The 24,936-nt window shown below is 33.7% G+C and overlaps 2 protein-coding genes across 3 annotated transcripts; one reads left to right on the forward strand and one right to left on the reverse strand.

Annotated features, from left to right (window-relative positions):
- Positions 1–289: 289 nt before the first annotated feature.
- LOC114163681 lies at positions 290–1,897 on the reverse strand. Its single transcript, XM_028047975.1, has 2 exons — positions 1,521–1,897; positions 290–1,322 (listed from the first exon to the last, which is right to left on the reverse strand). The coding sequence occupies exons 1-2, from the start codon at positions 1,895–1,897 to the stop codon at positions 290–292; spliced, it is 1,410 nt and encodes a 469-aa protein (XP_027903776.1).
- Positions 1,898–14,811: 12,914 nt separating this feature from the next.
- On the forward strand, positions 14,812–19,121 carry LOC114163867 (phosphatidylinositol 4-phosphate 5-kinase 2). 2 transcript variants are annotated; one of them, XM_028048235.1, is made up of 8 exons: positions 14,812–16,108; positions 16,206–16,370; positions 16,552–16,717; positions 17,035–17,145; positions 17,232–17,425; positions 17,532–17,662; positions 17,763–17,855; positions 18,414–18,657. In XM_028048235.1, the coding sequence occupies exons 1-8, from the start codon at positions 15,084–15,086 to the stop codon at positions 18,422–18,424; spliced, it is 1,896 nt and encodes a 631-aa protein (XP_027904036.1). In that variant the 5' UTR covers positions 14,812–15,083; the 3' UTR covers positions 18,425–18,657. The 2 variants fall into 2 exon arrangements, with proteins under 2 accessions (XP_027904036.1, XP_027904035.1); XM_028048234.1 differs by having other exon boundaries at positions 14,813–16,108; positions 17,763–17,859; positions 18,414–19,121.
- Positions 19,122–24,936: the final 5,815 nt, after the last annotated feature.

Here is a 24,936-nt window from a genome sequence, read left to right on the forward strand (position 1 = left end):
TCTGAAGGCCGTCTTCTGCACATCATCAGCCTTTACCAAAATCTGGTGGTACCCTGATCGCAGATCTATCTTCGAGAACACTGATGACCCATGTAACTGATCCATCAAGTCATCAATCCTCGGGAGCGGATATTTGTTCTTGATGGTCATCTTGTTCAGTTGCCTGTAATCCACACACAGGCGCGAACTCCCATCCTTCTCTTCACCAACAACACTAGTGCTCCCCAAGGTGAAGTGCTGGGTCGGATGAACTGCTTCTCCATCAGATCCTCTATCTGTTTCTTGAGCTCTACCAACTCTGCCGGAGCCATGCCATATGGAGCCATCGATACCGGACCCGTCCCTGGTACCAGGTCAATAGAGAACTCCACTTCTCTACTGGGAGGCAACCCTGGTACTTCATCTGGAAACACGTCTTCAAACTCATGTACCACAGGTATGACTGATGGTCTCTCTCTCTCTCTCCCACCTCCATACGAGCGAAGATTATGAAGCACTGCGCACCACTCTGAATCTCCCTCACCGCCCCCTGGGGGGACACTAACTCGAGATCCTCAGAATCGGGAAACAACAATCTCTTCTCTCGGCAGTCTATAAGGACGCGACTAGCAGAGAGCCAATCCATCCCTAAGATCACTTCCAAGTCTTGCAGAGGCAAGCAGATTAGATTCACCTTGTACCTGCGTCCCTCTACCTCCACTGGATACCGAGCACACAAAGACGACGTCGTGACCAATCCCAACGCCAGAGTAGACACCGCGAGCTCGCACTGTAGCTCGCTCACTAGCAAACCCAGACGTTCCACACAAGCAAAAGACACAAAAGAGTGTGTCGCTCCAGAATCATATAGCACACAACAAGAAGAACTAGCTATCATGCAACTACCCATAACCAAGTTACCTGAGCCTGATGCCTCAACTCCTGACATGGCGTACACTCTGCCCGTCGCCTGAGGCCTGTTGCCTTTGTCCCTCCCCTGATGCTGCTGGGGTGTCTGAACTGGAGGGCGTGTCGCTGCCCTAGAAAGGTTGGGGCAATCTCTCCCAAAGTGGCCTTCCTTGCCACAGTTGTTGCATCGACGGTATCCCTCCCTACGTGGACAAGCATGCCTTGGGTGGGGTCCTCCACATGAGTAACACCGAACTCTACCCTGCTGCGGAGGAAAGCTCCTAGACTCCTGAGGCTGATGGTGTGGTCTATCATATGGCATCCTCCTCTCCTCATGTCTGGGCCTGGACCCAGCTGGTCCACCTATCCTCTGCGACGGCTGCAGCTGCTGTGGGCGCTGACCCTCCACCTCGCGCTTCATCTTCTCCATCACTCTGGCCTTCTCTACCAGAGCAGCAAAGTCCTTGATGGACAAGGGTGCCACCATCAAGCGGATATCTCCCCTGAGGCCGTTCTCAAACTTACGGCATCTCCACTCCTCATCAAGCGGTAGGGTATAAAAACGGCTGAGGTGTTTGAACCTCTCAACATACTCTGTGACAGTCTTCCCTCCCTGGGTCAACTGGAGGAACTCCACCTCCTTGGCGTATCTGATGCTGTCTGGAAAGTACTCGGAGAGAAATCTCTCCCTGAAGGTTTCCCATGTCACTGCCTCATCCCTCTCCTCAAGGATGGATCTGGTGCTGCTCCACCAATGCTCTGCCTCTCCCGTGAGCATATAGACTGAGAACGCCAACCTGTTCTCTGCAGGGCACATCTTCGCATCATAGATGCGCTCCAGGTCCTTTAGCCATTGGTCTGCAGCATCAGGACTGGTCTTCCCATCAAACTTTGCTGGGTGGTGCTTCAAAAAGTCCTCCAAGCTCCACTCCCTGATCGCAGGTCGTGGCTCAGGGCCAACCACAGGCGTCGTCGTCCTGCTCTCCTCCATCTGGCGGAGGGCCTCCATATGCTGCCTATGAGCATCCTCAGCAGCTACCCTCGCAGCCTCCATCTGCTGCATCACTGCCTGTTGCTGCTTAAGCGACGCTGCCTGTTGCTGCATAGATGCCTCATGCTGCTGCATCATCGCAGCACTCTGCTGAGTCATAGCTGCTACCATCGCCTCTATAGCTCTGGCGATATCTGATGTGTCCCCCTGGGATGACTAAGAAGCTCGGCGAGGAGGTGCCATAATCCACTGGCACACAGAAAATCACTTGGTTAGGTTCGATAAAGGCAAGAATTTAACTAAGAACACTCAGAAGACACACAGAGAAGCTAAGCGGACATCCAAGTCCACAGACCTAAGGAATGACCGCTCTGATACCATAAATGTAACGTCCCATTTAATTTAATACGTGAAATTAAAGGACACGTCACACATAGATAAATCGACAATGCAATCCTGGGGTTCATAACGTCACCCCTACAAAACCAGGCACACCACGATGCCAAACAAAAGTAGAATAAACAGTTTGACTAAGAGTTTACAAACCCGGTAACAACAAAATACAAGGGCCATAGCCCTAAAGAAAACACAAGAGAAGACGTTCGAAAAACTAGCCCGGATGGCTAAGCTGCTGGGTCACCACTCCCTTGCTGACCACGAGGACCTCGCCCATCTGCTCCCATCAACCAAGTTGATGATCATCGCAAGGAAAAACGGCCACATACAACACAGACATACAACAAAACGGGTAAGCTAGCGCTAACAACATAAATTATGCAGTCAAACATATTCTCATCATCTCATATCCACATAGCAACCAAACATGTTACGACTCTTCATCCAATACACTACGACTCGACTCGACTCATCCGGATACGTATAACTTGGTCGGATTCAGCGGATGCTTGCACTTGTGTGGGTACCCCTGCTCGAACTTGAGCTGCTCGATCCTGAGCCATGTATTACCAGTGTTGCAATAAATCAAATCTCTCCCACCACAAGGTTAGCCCTTAGTGAGTTTCAGGCCTCCTGCTACTCCCACCACAGGAGTCAGTCCGCTCTAAGTGAGACTAACTGGCTCCTCGGAGTGTCAGGATGCAACCTTACCTTGAATCCTTACCTAGTTATACAGATGGGGCACCACCATGAACACCCACTAGCAGGGGCCATGGAATTACGTCCCGACCACTGAAGCACGACCCCGGAGGTCTCACCTAGAGACCCCAAGGAATTACACGCTGACACGGACCAACGTTCATAAATTAGCAATTAAGAGAATATTAAATTATGTTTTTCAATTCCATATCCATCCATGAGATTTATTCCTCATATGCATCACATTTGAGTCCATACCACTGTTCATTACCGCCCCGATGGGTCTGGGGTCTCATCTCATGATAATACCATGTTCCTTTAGTCCCAAACCACTCATTTATTTCACATGCTAAGTCTCATACCAACCCATTCCTCCACAATTCATGAATCATGCCAAAAATATATTTCATACTCCATTATATACTTGCCCATCATCACACAATCATACCCAATCAAAACAGATCACTCGGGAAACATCAAACGTCCAAATTATAGCACAGCCTCGCCCAGGCTGAGGGATCTCGCTCAGGCGAGACGTCTCGCTCAGGCGAGCCTCCCCCTCGCCTAGGCGAGAGCACCAAGTCGGGTGTGTGGGCATCACGGGATCTCGCTTAAGCGAGATCCCTCTCGCTTGGGCGAGTGGCCTGCTCGCTCAAAAGGTGAGCGAGTCGCCTGGGCGAGATTTCGCGCAGGGGCCTCCCTGTTTCATCTCGCCTAGGCGAGATTGACTCGCTTGGGCGAGATTAACAGGTCTCGCCACTGTTCTTCACTGAAACAGCCATGTTTTCCGGCCAAAACACACATGCAAAGCACTCTTATACATCCAAATAACAGATCCAACCGTACAAACAACAAATAACTCATAAACAGTTCAAAAAAGGACTCGAAACTAGAACCCTAGCTTCCCGTACCTGGAAGAAGGCCAACAGTTGGGGTTTCTGGGCACGAACAAGGACCACAGCCACTCCTAGAGCCTGATTCGCAACTGGAACAGTGGATGGAACGAGTTATAAACGAGTCTCCATTGTTACAGTGAAAGCTAAACGAGACAGAGACGGTAAGGGTTGAAGGTACCTACGTGAGCAGAACAAAGGCCAAGCCAAACGTGAATCTGCGGGACGTCGGAACCCTAGCAGAGGGGTGGCGGCTGCAGCTCCCAGCAAGGACAAGGTTTCTGAAAAGTGTAGGGTACCCCTTAGGTTTAGGGCATACCTAAAGGTATAAGTGTTGGGCCGGCCTTAGGCCCACTTACGAAGGTGGCCCACTGACATTAGGGCTGAAACCAAAAACAAATAAAATGGGCCTTACAATTAATATGGTTTAGTTTCATGTGGGTGAGTGATTAGTGATACTAGTAAGATTAGTCCATTCTTTTGGGTGGTTTTTGATAAAGTGTGTTAAGTCAATATGAAATTAGTTTTAATTAGTTAAATGATACTCAATTTTGTTCATATGTATCAGTTTTGTATCCGTTTTTATAAATATGTCAATCGAGTCCCAACTTTTAAAAAAATATCTCAATTAGATCATTTTTAGAAAAAATTATTCACATCATCTATCAAGTTATCTGGTATGTTTTGGATGCTAATCTTACTATAAAAGTTTTTATGGATTCCATTTTCGATACCTAATTATTATTTATCTCCTTTTGTATCTTTACCAAAGAAATTTCTTGTATAAAGGTTGAGTTGAACAAGTTCTCACTCAAACCATTATTTTCTGTACCTGAATCTTCCTTTCCATCGGTTATTTATCCATGTTTTCATACTCTCTACTCTCCATCCAAAAAATTTCAATATATTTATGTTATAATTTCTCTTATTTTTTTTATCTCCCTAACTATTTATGTTGGAAGTTCCACATTAACTAGAGATAAAGCCAATTCACAATATATAAGTGAGGTTCAAACTTCACCTTACAAGCCGGTTTTGTAGGGTTGAGTTAAGCTTAAAGTCCACTTTTAACAATTTATCCTTCTAAAATAATGTTTTATTTCCTTTCCCTACTTTTCTTTTTATGGAACTCTCTTTTATATTTCATATTTTCTATTTTTGTTTTCTCATTAGTGAACTTTCCGAGTCTTAAAGAATTATTTCGAATAGGAAACACAATGTAGAAATGTAAGAAAATTAAAAGAAAAAATAATGTATTAAAAGATAAAAAACGTGATTTTTTTTTATAAAATTTTCCTACAAATATACGAATAAAGTATTAAAATTTACCCATAAGCTAATCAATTATGCGTAAATTATAACCGATCATGTTTTAAAAAAATACAATAAAATATGTATTTTATAATTATAATATAATAAATAATGCAAATAAATAATATTATAATAAATAAATAAAATAATTTTAATTTTAAAGTTTTATAAAATTACTTATTTTAATGTTTAATAACTAATTTTGCCATAAAAAAAAGAAATATAATTACTTAAAATATAAATTAATTTCATTTTATATTTTGAAATTGATCTGTAATATATAATAATTAAGTATATTTTTATTAGTATAATTAAGTGAATAATTAAAATAAAGTTTTTAAATAATTAATAAACTAAAATGCATTATTCATAGTTATATTATATGGAACACACTCATACATAGGATTACGTGAGAACCTTATCCGTAGTTGGTTTTTTTCTTTTTATAAATACATTCCATTAAACAGAAAGTGATTAACTTGGTAAATTTGAACTTTATATGTCTTTTAAGCCTCATGCGATATCTTTCAGAGAATCCAAAACCAAATTCCTTTTGCATCAGCATCTTTTGATATTATAGTATTTTGTTGATTTTACTTTGTATGTCATGTCATGTAGTAGTTGTTAACTAGACGATGGTGTTATTACGTCAAGCATCAACAATTATAGTAATAGCTTTACCTGCTAAGACGTTGATGGATCTATCGGTGCAGAGATGCCATGTACTCTCTTGCATAATTCTTCTGTTAGAATCGAGTCCCTTGGCTTTTCTGGATCCTCCAGCGTTTATCCTTAGATTAAAATTATCATAATCGGTAAGAGTAGGTAAGAGTGTGATTTTTCTTGAAAATGTCACGATTTGATTGTGATTGAATTCGTAGAAATGGATCTTTATTAGTTTGTAAATGTCATGACCCTTTCAAAAAATTTTATTTTTTATTTTAAATATATTTAGTGTATATATATATATATATATTATTGATATAAATTAAATTAGATAATTTTTACTTTTTTATAAAGTATAATATTTAATGTTGATAAATAATAAATTTTAAAATCAAATATAATAAGGAATAAAAATATTTATTAAGATATTTTTATTTGTTGTCTCTCACCCTCTTTTATCATTCTCAAATATTGTATTTATTTACTCCTTTTACATGTCTTTTTTTGTTTTTGAAAAAAAATTAAATTCAAATTCATTATTTCTGTTCTTATTTCTCATCTGTTATCACTTCTTAAAAAAAAAAGCTAACTTTCTCTTATATTTTGAGAGTGAAATATTAGTTTAATATTTGATATTTTTTTTCAATCTCATAATTGTTTTTGTATTTTATTTTTTTATGAATATAAAAGGAAAAGTGATGTAGTATATGTTTTTTCATAACCATCTTTTAATTGGGATTTGATTATCATAAGTTTTTCTATTAGTAATTAGGTCTCTTAATTTTAAATTAGATTTTGATAAATTATTTTTTAGTCTTATTTTTTTTAAGAAAATAGGTATATTGATTAAGAATAAAATAATAGATTCATTTTTCAAAATAATAGAAAAATGATTAACTAATTAATATTCTTAGTTATATAAAAAATTATATTCTTTTTCAAATGCATACGTAACTTATAAAATAATGTTAATGATTTCAGTGTCAACAATATTTTAAGAAAGATAAAATGGATTAATCTTATTGTGGATCAAATAAAAAATGTTAAATAAAATTAATTATAAAAATTTAATAAATAATTTTGAATAAAAAAACTTACCTCTATTTTAAAGTTTGTTTTAGACCGTCAAAACTCTTGAGTTGTCCCGATTATAGAATGTAATATTATTTAAATTGTTATTATTTTGATACTTTCTTTTGGACATAGTGGTATTGTGCTTGGCAGTGTCTTACTCTCGAAAAATTATTTTGTATTTTGTTTAATATTTGGTAAGTCTATATTTCAAATGTTATGTTACCAAAATTTTGGAAAATTGTACGATATATTTTAGTTGATGACTTTTTTATTTCTCATCTGATATTTAGTATAAAAATCAAGTATTATCTAATTTGGAATGGTGTTGAGTTAATCCAACACACACCTGGCGAATATGAAAGAAGCGGAGAAAATATGGAATTTATATAACTTATCGTTGATCATGATAAAGAAGATTTAAATGTATTGAAATGTTTAATTTGAAGAAGATTAGATGTTGAAGGAAATAATAAATGGTAACGTTTTTTATTCAAACAAGGATGATGAATTCGAGGACATTATTTATGATGTTGAAATATTATTTTTTAAGAATATATATATATATAGAGGGAGAGAGATAAATAAATAAATAAATAGATATCTAATTATGAAAACACTTTGTCTTATTGATTCAACTAACTTCATACAATTTTTAGTGTTAGTGTTAATAAGATACTTTGTCCATATGTATAGAAATGTATAAGTATATAAATATATATATATATATATATATATATATATTAATGATTCGATATTATATATACATAAAAGAGTTTTTAGAATTGAAAGAGTGTGTCAAGTATGAAGTTATTATCATGTTACAAGATAAAAAAACAATGATAATATCATAATAATTACATTACTATATAAAATAATTTTAATTTATTTATACTATTTTTTAATATATTCTATGACAGTAAATAATTATAAATTATAAATAATTTTGATTTAAATTAATCAATTATATATTAATAGAAAATGGTTTAAATTATTATTTTATAAATTGCAATTTGGTGCCGGTTGTGTAAATAGTTATCATTGATGGTTTAATATAACAAGGATTGAAAAAGTTATGATTTTCAACTATATTTCAGCCACCATAATTAAAAAAAAAAAATTATAGCTAAAAGGAATATTCAGAATTATAAAATGATCTAGATTGTTTGTAATTTGGTGACAGTTGTGTAAATCATTTTAATATAACGATTATCATAAAAAAAATCATTGAAAAGAAAAGTTATAGTTTTCAACTACAACTTCAACCTGGATAATTAAAAATCATAGTTGAAGGGAAAAAATATTTGTTTTATTTATTTGAAGAAAAAAATAAAACCAGAAACGTCTCCTTTGTTTTCACTTTCCTCCTTCCCAACTAAACAGAAGCTAAAGATATCTCCTATCTATAAGGTTAAAATACCTTTTTGTTCCCAATTTTTATTAAATTTTTTTAAATAAGTCCTAATTTTTGTTTTGTGTTCAAATAGGTTCAATTTTCGTCAATTATGTTCAATTGGGTCCTTTTTTGCTAACACCGTTTAAATCATTAACGGCCATGAACAGTGACTGCCACGTGTCATTTCATGGTATTTTTGAATTTTTTTTTATTTTTTTTATTTTTTTTTAAATGTACACGTGTCAATCCAGGAGTGTGCCACGTGTCACTTTATGATTTTTTTGAATTTTTTATTTTATTTTTTATTTTATTTTTTTGAATTATTTTTTAAATGTCCAGGTGTCAATCTAGTAGTGTGCCACGTGTCAAAGTCAATATTCTATATTCAATTTGGTCCCTATATTTGTTATTTTTTTTCAATTAGGTCCTAATTTTTGTTAAGATTAACCAATTTGGTCCCTATAGAAGATGTGACCAAATTTAATTTTTATATCAAAGTTATAATGATGTGAATGTTAATATATTATATAAAGATATTTAATAAAAAATATGAATTTTAATATAAAAATTAAATTTGGTTTTAATTTGGAGAGGGACCAAATTGGTTAATGTTAACAAAAATTGGACCTAATTGAACAAAAATAACAAATATAGGGATCAAATTGAATTTAGAATATTGACTTTGACATGTGTCACGCTACTGGGTTGACACGTGGACATTTAAAAAAAAAATTTAAAAAATTTTAAAATTTTTTTAAAAAAATTCAAAAAAATTCAGAAAAACCACGAAGTGATACGTGGCACACTTCTAGGTTGACACGTGTACATTTTAAAAAAATTAACAAAATTTAAAAAAAAATCAAAAAAATCAAAAAAACCACGAAATGACACGTGGTAGTCACTGTTCATGGCCGTTAATGATTTAAACGGTGTTTGCAAAAAAGGGCCCAATTGAACAAAGTTGACGAAAATTAGGACCTATTTGAACACAAAACCAAAATTAGGACTTATTTGAAAAAACTTGACGAAAATTGGGACCAAAAATGTATTTTAACCTATCTATAAAATCTCTATGGAATAGCCAAGCTTTAGCACGGACGAAGAATATTCACCTCGTTGCCCAACATTCTCTACAAATGTTAACATATTAATAAATGTTCCGATAGATTTAATAAGGTTCACGTTGTTTAGATCAGGAGTCGAGATAAAATATAGTTTAAATATTTTTTATTTTTTCAATCTTATGAGATATTTCTTAAAAATAAAAGACGTAAATATCTTTTTCGTCTTCATTTTTGTAATGTTTGTTGCGGATGGTCATCATTTTCACCAAATGTTTAAAATTGTCATCATTTTCGCAATTCGTATTTAATTTGTTTTTTTTGTGACGCCTTACATTATACTGGGGTATATTACGTGTATTGTACATGTGTAGTAATTAGATATTTGAGGATAAATAGGTGAGCTAGGGTTTTGAGAATAAATTGTTGGGCAGTTGGTCAATTGCTGCAATCTTCTTCCTCCATTCTCAATTTGTGTTCTTGCAATCTTCTTCTTCCTGCAATCCCATGTCCAATCTTCTTCCTTTACATATGGTTGTAATCGTTGGAGGCTACAATATTGTAGTAATTCGTGCAATGTTGGTTGTTCAACGATAAACCCTAGCTCATCTATTTATCTCTAAATATCTAATTAATACACATGTACAGTACACGTAATATACTCCAATACAATGTAATACAATATGTACAATGTTCCGTTACTGATTTAAACGGCATCACATAAAAAGACTAAATTAAACACGAATTGTGAAAATGAGGACCATTTTAAACATTTGGTAAAATTAAGAACCATTCGCAATAAATACTACGAAAATGAGGATCATTTTAAACATTTGGTAAAAATGAGAACCATCTACAACAAACACTATAAAAATAAAGACAAAAAAGATATTTAAGCCATAATAAAATTGTGACGAAACTCCACTCAAAAAATACCTCGGGTCGAAAGAATATGCAGAAACTTATGAAAGTGATTAGTCGTTGTTGTTTGGTTTTATGTGAGGCATGCATATGCATGAACAGGATAATGAATCGAAACTTGAAATGAATGTATAGTACTTTGTAATATCCCCATGGTTATCGGTTTAAGCTTCAAATAGCATGTGAATGCATAGATATATGAGCTGGAGAAACAAAACAATGTATTGAATTTCTTCAGAATCTAAGGTACAGTTCTACGACAAGATATAACTTTGGAGTTGGGTACAACTTATAAATACAATGGATTCTCTGCTACCAAGTTCAAACTATATTGGAATCTATGAAAATACAATGGCGGTACAATTATTATCTATTATTAGTTTTTATACCCAATCTTTCTTTCTATTTTATCCTGTTAAATTGGAGAATCTAACTACAATTTTCTCTAACCAATTTGTGAATTAGTCATTATTTAGATAATTGGTCTGAATTATATGTCAAATTTTGTCGTTGACTATTCTATGAATTAGTATTATTTAGGTAGTTATATTATTGGGCTGAAATATGCCAATTTTATCGTTGACTATTTTTTAGGTAGTTATGATCGAAGAACAACTTTGTCTGACTTTCTTAGTTTTCCACAATATTTTTCTGAGGAATTTTCTCCACAACAAAAAGAATTCGACCTTTCCTTAATGTACCCATACCCTCTCACTATTAATTGATACAAAATATGTTGCAATTTTGTCTCTTTGATGAATATTATCTAGTTTTTTATCAAAAAATATTATCATTTGGTATAGAGGCATCAACTTTGTTTTATACGAAAACAATTTTTCATGGTTATGATTTTGAACAAAATTAGGCAAAATAATTTAGGGTTATTTTATCATGTAATGTCATCCACCATGTGCCAACCCAGCATTCGAAGATATGTTTAATTTGTTTCAAGGAGAGTAAATTTGAAGAAGATAAAAACTAAAAAGAGAAAGAAAATGAAAAGTAAGATTATTTAAATAAAAAGAAACAGAGTGAATGAGAAGTGAAGGAAAATAAACAAAGTTGTAAAAATTTGTAAAAGATTTAATTAGATATAATAATTTTAAGAAAATTTATAAAATAACTAAATTATTCATAATAACTATTTTAAATATTTAACTTATATATTATTATTTTTAATTACTTATAATATTATATAATACGTATCGGTAAAAGATTATGTTATATGAAATTGATTTTCCAGTTTTTTCTTCACATATTTGAGGCTAGACAAAAACGTCCTCGCTCACAAGTTCATCCACAACTTTCATTACATACATATCAACAACATACGCAAACAATAATTTTTTTTGTTATTATTCTTTTATGTACAAAACTACTTTAATATAAATAGAGCCTTAATGTTTTTAAGAGAATTCGAAGTTTAATTAGAAGTTTGTTGTGCAATACAAAATTAAATACATTAGAAAACATGCTTATCATTAAGTAAATATTCTAAATTTATATGTGATTTATGAATAATTTTTTTAGAAAAACAAATGATAACATCAAAATATTATATACACTGTTGTTATTATTTTATTATAATTATTTGCCCTAATGGCTTCATGACCCAAAAACTATTTTTTTAGACCCTAAGTTTTAACTAAAACTATTAAAAAATATTGACTAATCATATTTAAAAAAGAAGTCAGTATATAAATTTACTTAGCTAGTTAGAATATTTTCAATTGATAATTGCATTACATATACCATTTTGATTAAACAATTGAACAGCTACATGTTATCCACAACACAACCGGCCAACTAATTTACAATTATTAATTAGAAGTATTTAAAATTATGTCTTTAAGTGAACATTATATATATCTATGCTAGTATTGGATAAAAAGAGACAAAATGAGGTTTTAAATTGATTGCAACTCACCAAATTTGATACATACATATCCGTACATATATATATATATATATATATATATATATATATATATATATATATATATATATCAATTAATTTTAAAGGCTTATTTTTTATAGGTTTATATTAAAAAAATGATATTATTACTGTTAAATCTGTTAAATGCTATAATTTAGCAATTGACCAACATTTAATGTTTAAAAGTTAAATAAAAATTCTGTACGCTATAATTAAAATCTTGGGTCATCTAACATAATAATAACTGTAAAATCTAAATAACTTCATGCTAAATACAATTATGAACTTTGACACATTCATTGTTTAATATGTATAAATAATTGTGCTTTACACATTCATTATTTGAAGTTTTTATATTTTAATTTTTTATGTGATTTTTTTAATTCTAAGAAAATAAAAAATATATATATTTAGTTCAAATTTTCTAAAAACAATTGATAAATAAGCTTCTATAAAAATTAGATATTTTAATAATGTTGTGCTTATAGATAATTAATATACTTAGAACATCTCAGTAAACATCAAAACAAATTAACACAATTAAAAAAACAAATGATTGAATAGTAAAAGAATTTTTTAAAGGTTAATTGAATATTAAAATTAGTTTTTTCTTTGAAAAATACACATTATAATTGTTAAAATTAAATTCATAAATACATGTTGAATAAAACCATGAACAAAATGTAAATAAAATTTAAGTTTCTTACTAAAATAATATATTTTTTCTTATTATATTAAAAACGAAAATATATTAATACTTAATGTATTAAACTAATATTTATTCATAATAAATTAAAACCTAACAAGATGACTCTATATAATCTATATATTCGTATTAAAGGTGATTGATAGTATTATTTATCATTTAATAAGGTCTTAACCGAGGAAGTTGCTCTCCACATACCACATTGAAATGTGATTTTATTTTAAGAGAAAAGTGAATATAGATTTAAGTCACATAGACAATAAGTATAATTTGGAGGATTAGGTTGCATAATGATGAGCATAAGAGATAGAAAACATTATAGAATATGTGTCACTACATAAAAAAAACATTTGTTTAATTTGGGGCACGTGTCTCTGTCTTTCTGGAAAGCCACGCTCAGCCGAAATACATATATATCCTGTAAAAAAAACATAAAAAAAGTTAATTAATTTCTCAATAAAATAACATTAATTTATACATAAATCACTCCACAGATGCTTCTTATTGTCTTTTTTTTTTTCACAGGTAACCTGCACAATAATAATAACCCAATACGAGTTCATCACATCAGCGTTGAACAGCACCAACACTACATTTATTTGCAGAATTCTTGAGCAAAAAATAACTGTTCTAAAGATAAATACTTATCGAGATAACATACATAGCAACTCTATGATAATTAAGTCAAATATAACAGTTCAGCTAAAAACTACTGTCTACGCTTTAAAAGTTATCACCTAGCATTCTTTTGGAAAAATAAAAAAACATAATATTGACAATGAAATGAGAAAGTAATTATTGTTGTATCTTAATTTTAGTAATCATACTTAGATAAACAAAATAATTTAAAGGATATTAAACATACATATAGAATAACTGTTGTTTGAAGCACTTTGGAATTGGAAATAGAATAAGTGTGAAAAAAAGCACGTCCTAATGCATTTTGGTTTTGGAGCTGTTGTTTGCTTAAAAAAGAAATTGGACTTAAATTGAGAGATTTGAAAGATCGTGAATTTTGGTTATATTGATGCTTTTTCATAATTATACTTATCGGAAGGCTTTGGGGTTGGTCGGTTTGACCCATTGTATTAGGATATAACTTCTTGAGTGTTTTGGTCTTTCAGCTTTTATATAATGTATCTGAGTTACTAGTAAGTTGATATTATTTCAAAAAAGATTTATATTTATATAATTAATAACAATTGAGAGTCGGTCAGATTTCTTTTTAGTATTAATAGTTGGACTATTTTCAAGATTTCAGTTAAAAATCCATTTATACAAGTTATGCACGATAATCCGTAGTTACTCAGCGATCGAACAATTTTCAGACAGTGTCAACAGTTGGACTATTATTGAACTAAAACTAAACCAAAACATAATTACTCTAACAAACTTATTTTTTTACTAAAACTGTTATCGTCACTGATCCCTCCTAAAGTGGTATCTTTGGAAAATATTGAGGAAATTTTGGCTAGCTTTGACTTGGAACATATTTGGAATGTTGAGAAACATGATTTACTTTTGGGAGATGAGGTGTTGGAATTGAATTTTTCTTGCTCTGGTGCTGTGTAAAATTTCTGCACTTGGATAATGTTGGATGAATGAAACAATGCATTTAAAGTGTGATATGGTGTCAAATGTTTATTACCAAACTGTTCCGTTAGGGTATTTACAGAAAGAAGGAGGGTATATTGGTCCTGTTGAAAATAACGAATAACAGTTAGCAACGTTCCCTAGGCAAAGCCGCCTAATTAATTACTCAAACCCATTCATCTTTTTCTTTTCAGCCATTTTCATTTAATAACAATAATATATATTTACATTAAAAAATAAAAAAGAAAAAGAAAAAAAAGAAGAAGAAGCAGGAGTGTGCATGATGTACACACACAACACACCATCGTTTTCTCTCTCTAATCTCTATCCATCTGGCTTGTATTATGAGCTGTTGATATGCCTCCACCCCACCAAAAAATACAAACACCATTGCAACCACCAAAACGCAGAGCAAAAGCAAAGGCAACCTAAAAAACCAACGTAATTCTACACAGAATCTCATCATCACTCATTCACTCAACGTTTCAGTTGTTATTGGTAATGTGCAGGGGGTGCGAGTGAGTTTACATTGTAAATGCGTTGATCACCACAAAAATGCGTCAAGAAGTTGTACAGGAGGGCAGGAGCAAAACCCCAGACGCGGCGGCGGAGAGAGAGATTTACAGGGTGAAAGCCGGGAACCGAAGAGTGACGCCGAGCGAGGAGGAATCGGAGGTGAGTAGCAGGAGGGTGGAGAAGCGGTTGCCGAGCGGTGACGTGTACATGGGGAGCTTCTCGGGCAACGCGCCTAGCGGATCGGGGAAGTATCTGTGGAGAGACGGGTGTATGTATGAGGGTGAGTGGAAGAAAGGGAAGGCGTGCGGGAAGGGGAAGTTCTCGTGGCCTTCGGGAGCCACCTACGAGGGTGAATTCAAATCGGGTAGGATGGAGGGGTTTGGGACCTTTACCGGATCCGAGGGCGAGACGTACTGCGGGTCCTGGAGCTCCGACCGGAAGCAAGGGTACGGGCAGAAGCGTTACGCCAACGGGGACTTCTACGAGGGGTTGTGGAAGCGGAACGTGCAGGAGGGGGAGGGGAGGTACGTGTGGAGAAACGGTAACGAGTACTACGGGGAGTGGAGGAACGGGGTGATTTGTGGGCGGGGTACTCTGATTTGGGCCAATGGGAATCGGTACGAGGGGCAGTGGGAGAACGGGGTTCCCAAGGGGCAAGGGGTTTTCACTTGGCCCGATGGGAGCTGCTATGTTGGGTGCTGGAACAAGGACCTTAAGCTGCACCAGCTTGATGGAACCTTTTACCCCGGGAGTGGTGATAATCTCACCGTAACTATGAGGAAGAGGTCTTCTGTTGACAGTTCCAGAGCGAGTGGGGTCAAGAGTTTTCCCCGGATTTGCATCTGGGAATCCGAGGGTGAAGCGGGGGATATAACCTGTGATATCATCGATAATGTGTCCTTGTTGTATCGGGATGGGAGAGAATCCGGGTCGGATCGGGGACTTGTTAAGCCTTTTCGACGGAATCCTTGTTGCTTTTCCGGTGAGGTGAAGAGACCTGGCCAGACTATATCTAAGGGGCATAAGAATTATGATCTTATGCTTAAACTGCAACTGGGTATAAGGTGGGTTTATATTTAACTTTTCTGAGTTTATTCTTTTCATTATTTGCGGTTTAGTGAATCTATGTTCATGGATTTTGGTTTTTGTGTTGTTTCCTAGGTACTCTGTTGGGAAGGAAGCTTCCATTTCGCGAGGGCTTAAATCGAGCGATTTTGAACCCAAGGAGAAGTTCTGGACTAGGTTTCCCTCCGAAGGATCTAAGATTACGCCACCGCACCAATCGGCGGAGTTCCGCTGGAAAGACTACTGCCCTATGGTTTTTAGGTATAGGCTTTTCGTTTTTTGCTTTATCATTTTATCCTATAGACACAATTGGTTAGGTAATTTTTTTAAACCCTAACACTGCAATGATAATTACATGCTCAATCTTTGGGGAATACTGTTAAGAGTTTCATTGCAGCTTTTTTCTGCTTCTTGTTGACTGGATTCTGTTTTTGTATTGCAGACAATTGAGGAAGCTATTTCAAGTGGACCCTGCGGATTACATGTTGGCCATATGTGGGGATGATGCCCTCAGGGAGCTTTCTTCTCCGGGGAAAAGTGGAAGCTTTTTCTACTTGACACAGGATGACAGGTTTATGATAAAGACGGTGAAGAAATCCGAAGTCAAGGTTAGATGCATTTCTTTTAGATTCTCTGTTTAAATATGAAAAATCCTTCTATGTTTAGTAGCATACTTAATGGATGTGTTTTTATTTCAAAGAGCCTAGTTTCTGCTCCAAAGCAGTATATAGTTAAATCCCTTTTATCAACATACCATCAGAATTTATTTATCTCTGGAGAGATCCATTTTTGCTTTACTTTTGAAATTTATTCAAATCAGTTATTAATTTTTGTCCTTCTATGAACTTTTCTGCTACTATAAATCCTTGGCTTGGTTGTTATCTTTATTAATGCATAACTTTGGCAACGATGACATAACTTTCAGGTGCTTCTTCGGATGCTCCGAAGCTATTACCAACATGTTTCTAAATATGAGAACTCACTTGTTACAAAGTTCTATGGAGTGCATTGTGTCAAACCAATTGGAGGCCAAAAGGTATATATCTTCAAAGATAAGTTGTTTGCTGTTTAAAGCAGTAGTTCTATGTGCCTGAGTGCCTAATTGTTGATGTTGAAATCCAGACACGCTTTATTGTGATGGGCAATCTTTTCTGCTCGGAATATCCAATCCATAGACGATTTGACTTGAAAGGATCTTCCCATGGCCGGACAACAGATAAAACCAAGGAAGAAATTGACGAAACCACCACCCTCAAGGACCTGGATCTCAATTTTGTGTTTCGTCTACAAAAAAGTTGGTTCCAGGATCTAATCAAGTATGCAGTTTACTTTTTGTTTTATTTAACACTTTCATGGCTGCTACTTGGCAATGAATAACCATGCATATATGTTGATTTAATCTTATCTCGACATTATGTGCAGACAAATTGAGCGAGACTGTGAATTCTTGGAGGCTGAGGGAATTATGGATTACAGTCTCTTAGTTGGCCTTCATTTTCGTGATGATAATACGTATGAAAAAATGGGATTGTCACCGTTTCTTTTGCGCACAGGTATAGATCCATATTTCACTTCAGTGGTGATAGTACAGAATGTTTACATGACAGTAACTGTGTATGAGTAATTTTGTTGTTCTTGCTTTGCTTCTTTTAGGAAAGTGGGAGGATTCTTATCAGAGTGAAAAGTTCATGCGTGGTTATCGCTTTCTGGAAGCAGAGCTGCAGGATAGGGATTGGGTTAAATCTGGTCGGTATGTGAAAAAAGTTCACTTCCTTTACCCTTTTTTTTTAAGTTGATGGAATAATCGGGCTTGGTAACATCTGTATCCAATGTCTGACTGTACAGTGTTTTACTTGAATCAGTTTTAGTTCACCATTCAGAACCTAAGAATACGCGTGCTTGTATTTTGTACACATTGCCGTCTTACTGAAAAAGTAGATAAGAACTCTTGAATTGTTGTAGACCTGCTGAATTGACGACATTCATGAAACATAATAATTTCACCTTTGCAAGTAGTTTGAATCATCGTAGTGTGTAGTTGGGGATAGAGTAGCAGGAAACAGTTGTTTGTGGGGGATACATCACACATGCATTTTGTGGTCCTTACTCTCTTTAAAAACAATTTGGAGTGCTTAATTTAATGTTGACCCGGTTATTATGTGCTCTGGTCATTGGATTTTTCTCCTTGGATATTTTTTCATATTTATCTTGTGCATGTTCTGTTCAATTTTCATTCAGTATTTATCTTATGTACTATACTCCAATACTCCATCCATCTTATACATATATCTATTGATGTTTCAGGAGATCATTGATTAGATTAGGAGCCAATATGCCAGTGAGAGCAGAGCGCATGGGTCGGAGGAGTGATTTTGATCAATACACCCCTTGTTGCAGTGGTGAAACTTACGATGTTGTTTTATATTTTGGAATTATTGACATTCTGCAAGATTATGATATCAGCAAGAAACTGGAGCATGCTTACAAGTCTTTACAGGTTGACCCATCATCAATCTCAGCCGTTGATCCAAAGCTCTACTCAAAAAGGTTCCGGGATTTTGTGGGTAGAATATTCATTGAAGACCGGTAATAGTGAGTAAAAAAAGTTTCATCTGAAGTATCCAGAAAATAGCTGACAAACAGACGAGTGTTTCTGCGGCTGTGACCAAGAGAGATCACCTGAATGCAGGTTGTTTTCATGGCTGAATTTTGAAGAAGCACAGCCATGATACTGAAGGCAGGGAAATTGAAATGATCTGTCTTTTTTCTCTTGTTTTTCCCGTGAAAGGGGTTGGGTTTGTGGATTCTTTTTGTGGGCACAAATAGGATATGAATATGATGTGAAAAATTATAGATAGAGGAGACTTGAAAGTGTTTCTCAAAAGATTGGATTCACAGTGCGTGGATAGTTTGTTAATAAAGAAAGTGTACAGTTCATTCAGAAAGCATAGATGGTAGAAGGGTATTGTTTTAAAAATAATGGTAATATTGACTATTTTTTTTTTCTCTCTCTCTTTTTCCTGTCAGTTGGCGGTTTCTTGTTCGATGTTAGAGATATTTTGGAGACAAGGTTGTGAAGTGGAGGGCCATTAGCGCATAGGGATTTCTCCCTCACAACCCAAGTCATTTACTTTTTTAATATAAAATAGAAGAGTAAAGGTGACTCAGCTCTATTATACGGTGCTGAGGAACATTAAAATTGAAGGGGATAACTTTTGCAGTGAAAGTAGAGGCATTGGGCTGCGAGGTATCAAAAGCAGAGAAAGCACCAGAAAGATTCGCAAGCGTTTCTTGTTTTTTCCTCTCATCTTTACTTTCTTACTTCTCACTCTATCTTTTTCTATTGTGTTTTCTTTTAATCTGTCAAAAAACGATGTTGACCCTGTCTTCAAAACCTATTTTCGGACAATAATTTAGTATCTGTTGTGATTATTTTAACAAAACAGACTGCAATTTTAAACATCATTTAACAAAAATCTTGTAAAAATTTTGAAGAGCACCACCAGAAGCAGTATTTTTGTAACAGTCCTCACGTTCATTGGAAGACTGAATAAACTATTATTGATTCTGAGATGGGATCGAGAGACAATTATGCGTTGCTCATGCCAATGAACCATGGGAGTTGTGTAGGTAGATATGTCTGTCTGAAAGAAGTTTGAAATTCGCTGCAGAGGTCAAAGTCAGTGGCAGAGGCATAAAGTTTATGCTTTTCCTTCTTTCTTTATTCCCTCTAACCATTTCTCATCAAACGTTCAACGCAAGAAAAGAAAAGAACACAGATTATGAATTGTAACGTATTGAAGCACATATCTCTATGTTACAGCAATCCATTTTCATTAATCTGTATACATAGTAAAAAGAATAGAGAAGAGCAGTGATTTTGTTTTTGACTTTGTTGTCTTGTTGGGTTATTGTGTTGTCCGTTTGCCGAGACAGGAAGCAATCGACCTACGTAACGTCACTGTGAGTAAAGTGGGGTCATTCCCATTTGTTCCCATTTCCAGAATTCCAACCTCGCCATGAGTTACAAATCGCATTCACAAAATCTTCCTTCCATCGATGAAATATTTTTACTTTTAGTATTTGTCAATTTCTGAATATGAAACATTAATGCCTGGAAACATGGTCAGCATGTGTTGGATTGAAGCATCTACAACCAGAAATTTAGATCTGAAAAATGTAGATATATCCGTATAAGTAAGTGCACGCCTTTGCACTTTTGCCCTTGCACAAGGACTCAGGAACAGTGCTTTTTCCATGTGCACTTCAACCCTTATTACTACCAAAACAAGGGTTTTTAATATACCTAATCTCTGCTGCTACTACGTTCACTTAAAAGAATCTGCATATGCATCAATGATGGATACCTTAAGCCGTTTTGGTAGTTAAGTTCAGTAATACTATAATACCTACATTTCAAATTTTCATCCAATTCAACATCCCCAAAAGTTAACTAAAAACATGTCATAATTATTATACAAGGTTCGAAAGAAGAAAATAAAGTAAGTTTAAGCTCTTGATACTCATAAAATGAAAATATCATATTATTTGATGATAAAAAAAAATAGAAAAATGATGATAAAAGAGTATATGATTGCTCTTGAGGAAAACCTTATTTGAAGGCACAGGATGAAAGGGTGTGTGATGACTGAAGAGGTTTGGTCTTGGACAGTCTCATTTTGGTGGTGCTTTGGAAATTGAAAGTTTTGGAACTTGCACATCATAAAAGTAAAGTGAGCTAGGTGAAATCAACGAACATAATGTCCTGCGGAAGCTAAGTGCTTTTTCTTCATTCAAACACATGCATCATTCTGTCATCCCTCACAATACCTAACCATACCTGTCAACATTAATTTCTTCAAAGATATTTATGATAGCAAAATCATTCTGTCTCTTTTTTCTTAAGAAATACAAAAAATATAATTAACATTTTTAGAGTTCCTTCATCACAATTCCTTTACCCCTATATACAGTTTACACCTTTCATAAGGCACATTTGTTTGATGCACCAAAAAGGAAAAATCAAAGTCTCGTTCTGGTTTTTATGGTGATAATCTTTGTTACGCATGTTACAACCTAAGTATCTGCATCAAGATAAAAGTCACACGTTTCCATAGTCCAGCATACAAGTGTATGCATTATGATTCCTCTGATATAAATGTTTATGCCCCTCACACCTACCTAGCCACCACTACCATGCATGCATGAATGATGAATGATCAATCTCTTTCAACTTCACCATTTTTCATATGAGGTCAAATACATAATACAAAACCATGAATGTGTCAACGTGTAGTTCATATATAAATGAATAAATGATTATGCTCTTTTCTTCTTCTTTCAAACTTATCCCTTTCTATACTTAGAAAGAAGTGCCTGCAACATACCGATGCAGCTAATCTTACTATACTTGTTTGAAAAAGAAGAAAACTGTAATGGATGGATTGCAATAATGCTAGTCACAATGTACTGATGTACCTAATTTTTTTCACTTTTTTTTTTTTCTGGTTTATATGGTTACATGATGCCGTGGTGTGCGTGGCTTAATCTGTTAGTTTGCTACCTACTGTTTGTATCTTGATTTATGGTACTTTTTGCAATATTTTAATGTAATATTTATAGTTTGGATCCAAATCTCATTTTGATTAACCTCGCCATAGATATTAATATTAGTATTAAAGGTAATGTTGGTCATGAAAATTATTTTAGAATTTTAAAGAGCATTATTAAAAGAAAAAAAAGTGATTAAAGACACTGTATTCTAATGAATAAAAAGGAAGAGAGAATAAATAAACTTTTTTTATATAGTACCACTGAGTTAGATGAACGATATTTTAATTTGTGTCACATATTTATATTTGACACGTATATATATATGATATTTTAGTAATATTTATCAATGAAATATCTAATATATAAATTAATAATGTCTTTATAATGATAAAAATTTATAAATTTTTATGTTAAAAATATTTAATATATTTGATTTTTGATTTGAATTCACATAAGAACAATCATATATTTTTCATATTTTTAAAAAACATTATATGTTTTTAAACATGCATATAGCACGTGTTGTATAATATTATTTTCAAAATTAATGTATCAGAATAACAGATATTTGTCGTATCCGATACATGTATCGTATCTATGCATTATAGTCAATGAGTAATATTCCTCTCAAATTTTTGGTAGCAATATTAGTCCTTAGACTTGATTTGTTTGTTTGGTTTGATTTCAATACACTTTGCATTAATATGATTTGTTAGTGTAAGATATGGATAAAAATCACCCCACTTTGTTTCCTCATATTATCTCATTTTTTTCTATAAAACAATAACAATCAATTGAAAAGTAATATTTTATGTAATATTTGTTACTGAAAAAGACACTAAATGAGATATGAAGAAGTAATGCATTGTTTGAAGATAAGTAAGGGCTATTTATTGGGTGGTGCTGAGATGTAAGGAAAAAAGCCACAATTGTTTCCAACTAAGGTTGTCCAGAGAGGAACAAAACCACTTCCCCACAACCATAATAATTGCTTTCATAGTTGCAAATGACTAGTCACATAAATATCAAACACAAAATACTTATGACTTCTTCAATTTCTACCCAATTATAGAGTCCCCATTTTCCAACCATGCCATCAATATGTACATTTAATGCTCCAACATTTTCTTCTGTGATCATCTTGGAGAGGCTACCACATAATCAGCATTAGATATACTTCAGGCATTCCATACTTTATTATCTTCACAAAATCAACTCATAAATGCGTTTTAATCATAACCACAACCATTCAATGGAAAGAAGTGTTGCTAATTAAATTTTAAAATAAAATTACTTATAAAATACTTTTTTTTTAAGAAAGTCATAACTGATAGTGTTTACATTGTTTCTAATCTTGTAATAGTTTGAGTTTATTATTTGATATGATTAAATTGTTGATATAAATAGATAATAGATAACCAATATCACATGAAATATAAATCTGTCGGCACAAAAGAATAACATATATTATCCAAATAAAGTCAATAACCATTCCGACAAAAGTAATATACCAGCTAATATTGTTTTTCAATGCATGTGACATTTTTCTTTTATATCTTAAAATCAATAATTCTATTATGCTAAAAACTGCATTTTTAGTTTTTTTTTTTCCTTTTCATTAGCTAATAATATTAAGAGGAGCACATTGTACAGTCAGTAATATTGATGGAAAACTTTAAAACATATATCAAATAATTGATAAAAAGAACAAAATTTATAATTTCTTGTGCTCTTCTTTAATAAATGTATACAAAATCGTGTTGTATATCGATGGATCTTTCAAGAGAACATAACGTGAGAGATATAAAATTTAATGTCACATTTATATGTATATCATCACCATTAATTTGTTCATGCACTCTGCAGGTAAATTATTTACACAAGATCTCTTCCACCCAGTTGAAGTAAAGTGTATGAGTGATAATAATGAAACCCTACCTGGTGCATGCAACAAAAGCCAAAAAGTTATGATTTTAACCATCATCTACGTAACACTGAATTGTTACATGAGACTATAATATTAAAAAGCTTGGATCTAAAAAAGTAGTTTCAGGGTTGAAGTTTGCCTTGTTTAGAAGATAAGAATTAAAAGCAGACGATCAGTGATGTTCAAAGAACGAAACTGAAACCCCAACACAAGGTTCCAAGAGAGGGGACAATCTTCTCCAACACTTACATTCTTTCATTTTGTTATTGGATATATAACGAAACAATTGAGCCCTCCAAAACCTACCCAGCAATTAAATAATAAAAGTCTTCATTATTATGCTGTCTAAGGTTACACAAAAGAGGCAAAACTCTCGGACCCATGCACTTTTCTCAAACATGTCATAATCACATTCATTTAATTTTTCTTGAAGGGGCCTGCTACTCCTATTCTCTTGTAACGCCACCTCTCACACCTTATTAATTCTCCATCTGTAATTCATAAACAGACAATCATGATGAATCCAAAAAATCATATATAATATCAAGCTTCGTCCCTTCAATGTATACATACACACTCTTAAATATATTTTGACTTAAAAATTTGAATTTTTGACCCAATTCTAACCAAAACTCCGTTAAATAAGGAATCTTTGGATGTATGTAGTGGTGGCTACTGTAGGTAAACAATAAAAGACAAAATGGAAGAAGAGGGTGAGTGACAGCAATTTTCTGGTTTAAATCGCGTGAAAGTTAATGTTTTGGATTGGGTGTGGCATTTGTTGTTGTGGGTGCAGTGGAACTCCTTTTCGAAGATTTTCTATAATGTTGTTAGTGCCCGACCACATGGATGCTAATCGAGTAGGATCTTATGATCATAGGCAAAAGATCATATAACCCACATAATTAGAATCTACAACTAGCTTTCTCATAATGCCTGTTTAAGAAGTGTCATGAACATCATGAGGTTTGGGAAATTTCCATAAACCCTTATCTCAGACCAAACTTGGAAAATTCTCTTACTCCTCAAATTTGTAAAAGTTTCGATTGCTTCTGTTGTTTTCGAAAACACTTTTCTGTTTTCTAAATTTTGTTTCTTTCTTGAATGTATTTAAAATCTTTGGTCTATTTTAAAGCATATTTCTGTTCTCTAAAACTTTTTTGTCTGCAAAACACTTGAAAAAAAAAGAAGTGAAAAACCATCTCCTAAACCTTTGTTGATGGAAAATGTAGTTTTCTCGTCTCATTTTAGAGAGAAATTATTTATTTATTTATTTTTATTTTAGGTATTGTTTCTTTTTCATGATTTCAAAATGCATTTATGCTGATGCTAATATTTAAAATATAT

The sequence above is a fragment of the Vigna unguiculata genome, chromosome 9 (genome assembly GCF_004118075.2).
Source record: "Vigna unguiculata cultivar IT97K-499-35 chromosome 9, ASM411807v1, whole genome shotgun sequence".
Classification (NCBI taxonomy): Eukaryota; Viridiplantae; Streptophyta; class Magnoliopsida; order Fabales; family Fabaceae; genus Vigna; species Vigna unguiculata.

What these genes read in the sequence shown, in the direction of transcription:
- LOC114163681 (XM_028047975.1), bottom strand. Translation starts at nt 1,897, where the DNA reads ATGGAGGCCCTCCGCCAGATGGAGGAGAGCAGGACGACGACGCCTGTG. An exon ending in AGATACGCCAAGGAGGTGGA is followed by an intron (nt 1,323 to 1,520) that starts GTTCCTCCAGTT and finishes AGAGAAGGCCAG; the next exon opens with AGTGATGGAGAAGATGAAGC.
- LOC114163867 (XM_028048234.1), top strand. Translation starts at nt 15,084, where the DNA reads ATGCGTCAAGAAGTTGTACAGGAGGGCAGGAGCAAAACCCCAGACGCG. An exon ending in AAACTGCAACTGGGTATAAG is followed by an intron (nt 16,109 to 16,205) that starts GTGGGTTTATAT and finishes GTTGTTTCCTAG; the next exon opens with GTACTCTGTTGGGAAGGAAG. An exon ending in ACCGTTTCTTTTGCGCACAG is followed by an intron (nt 17,663 to 17,762) that starts GTATAGATCCAT and finishes TGCTTCTTTTAG; the next exon opens with GAAAGTGGGAGGATTCTTAT.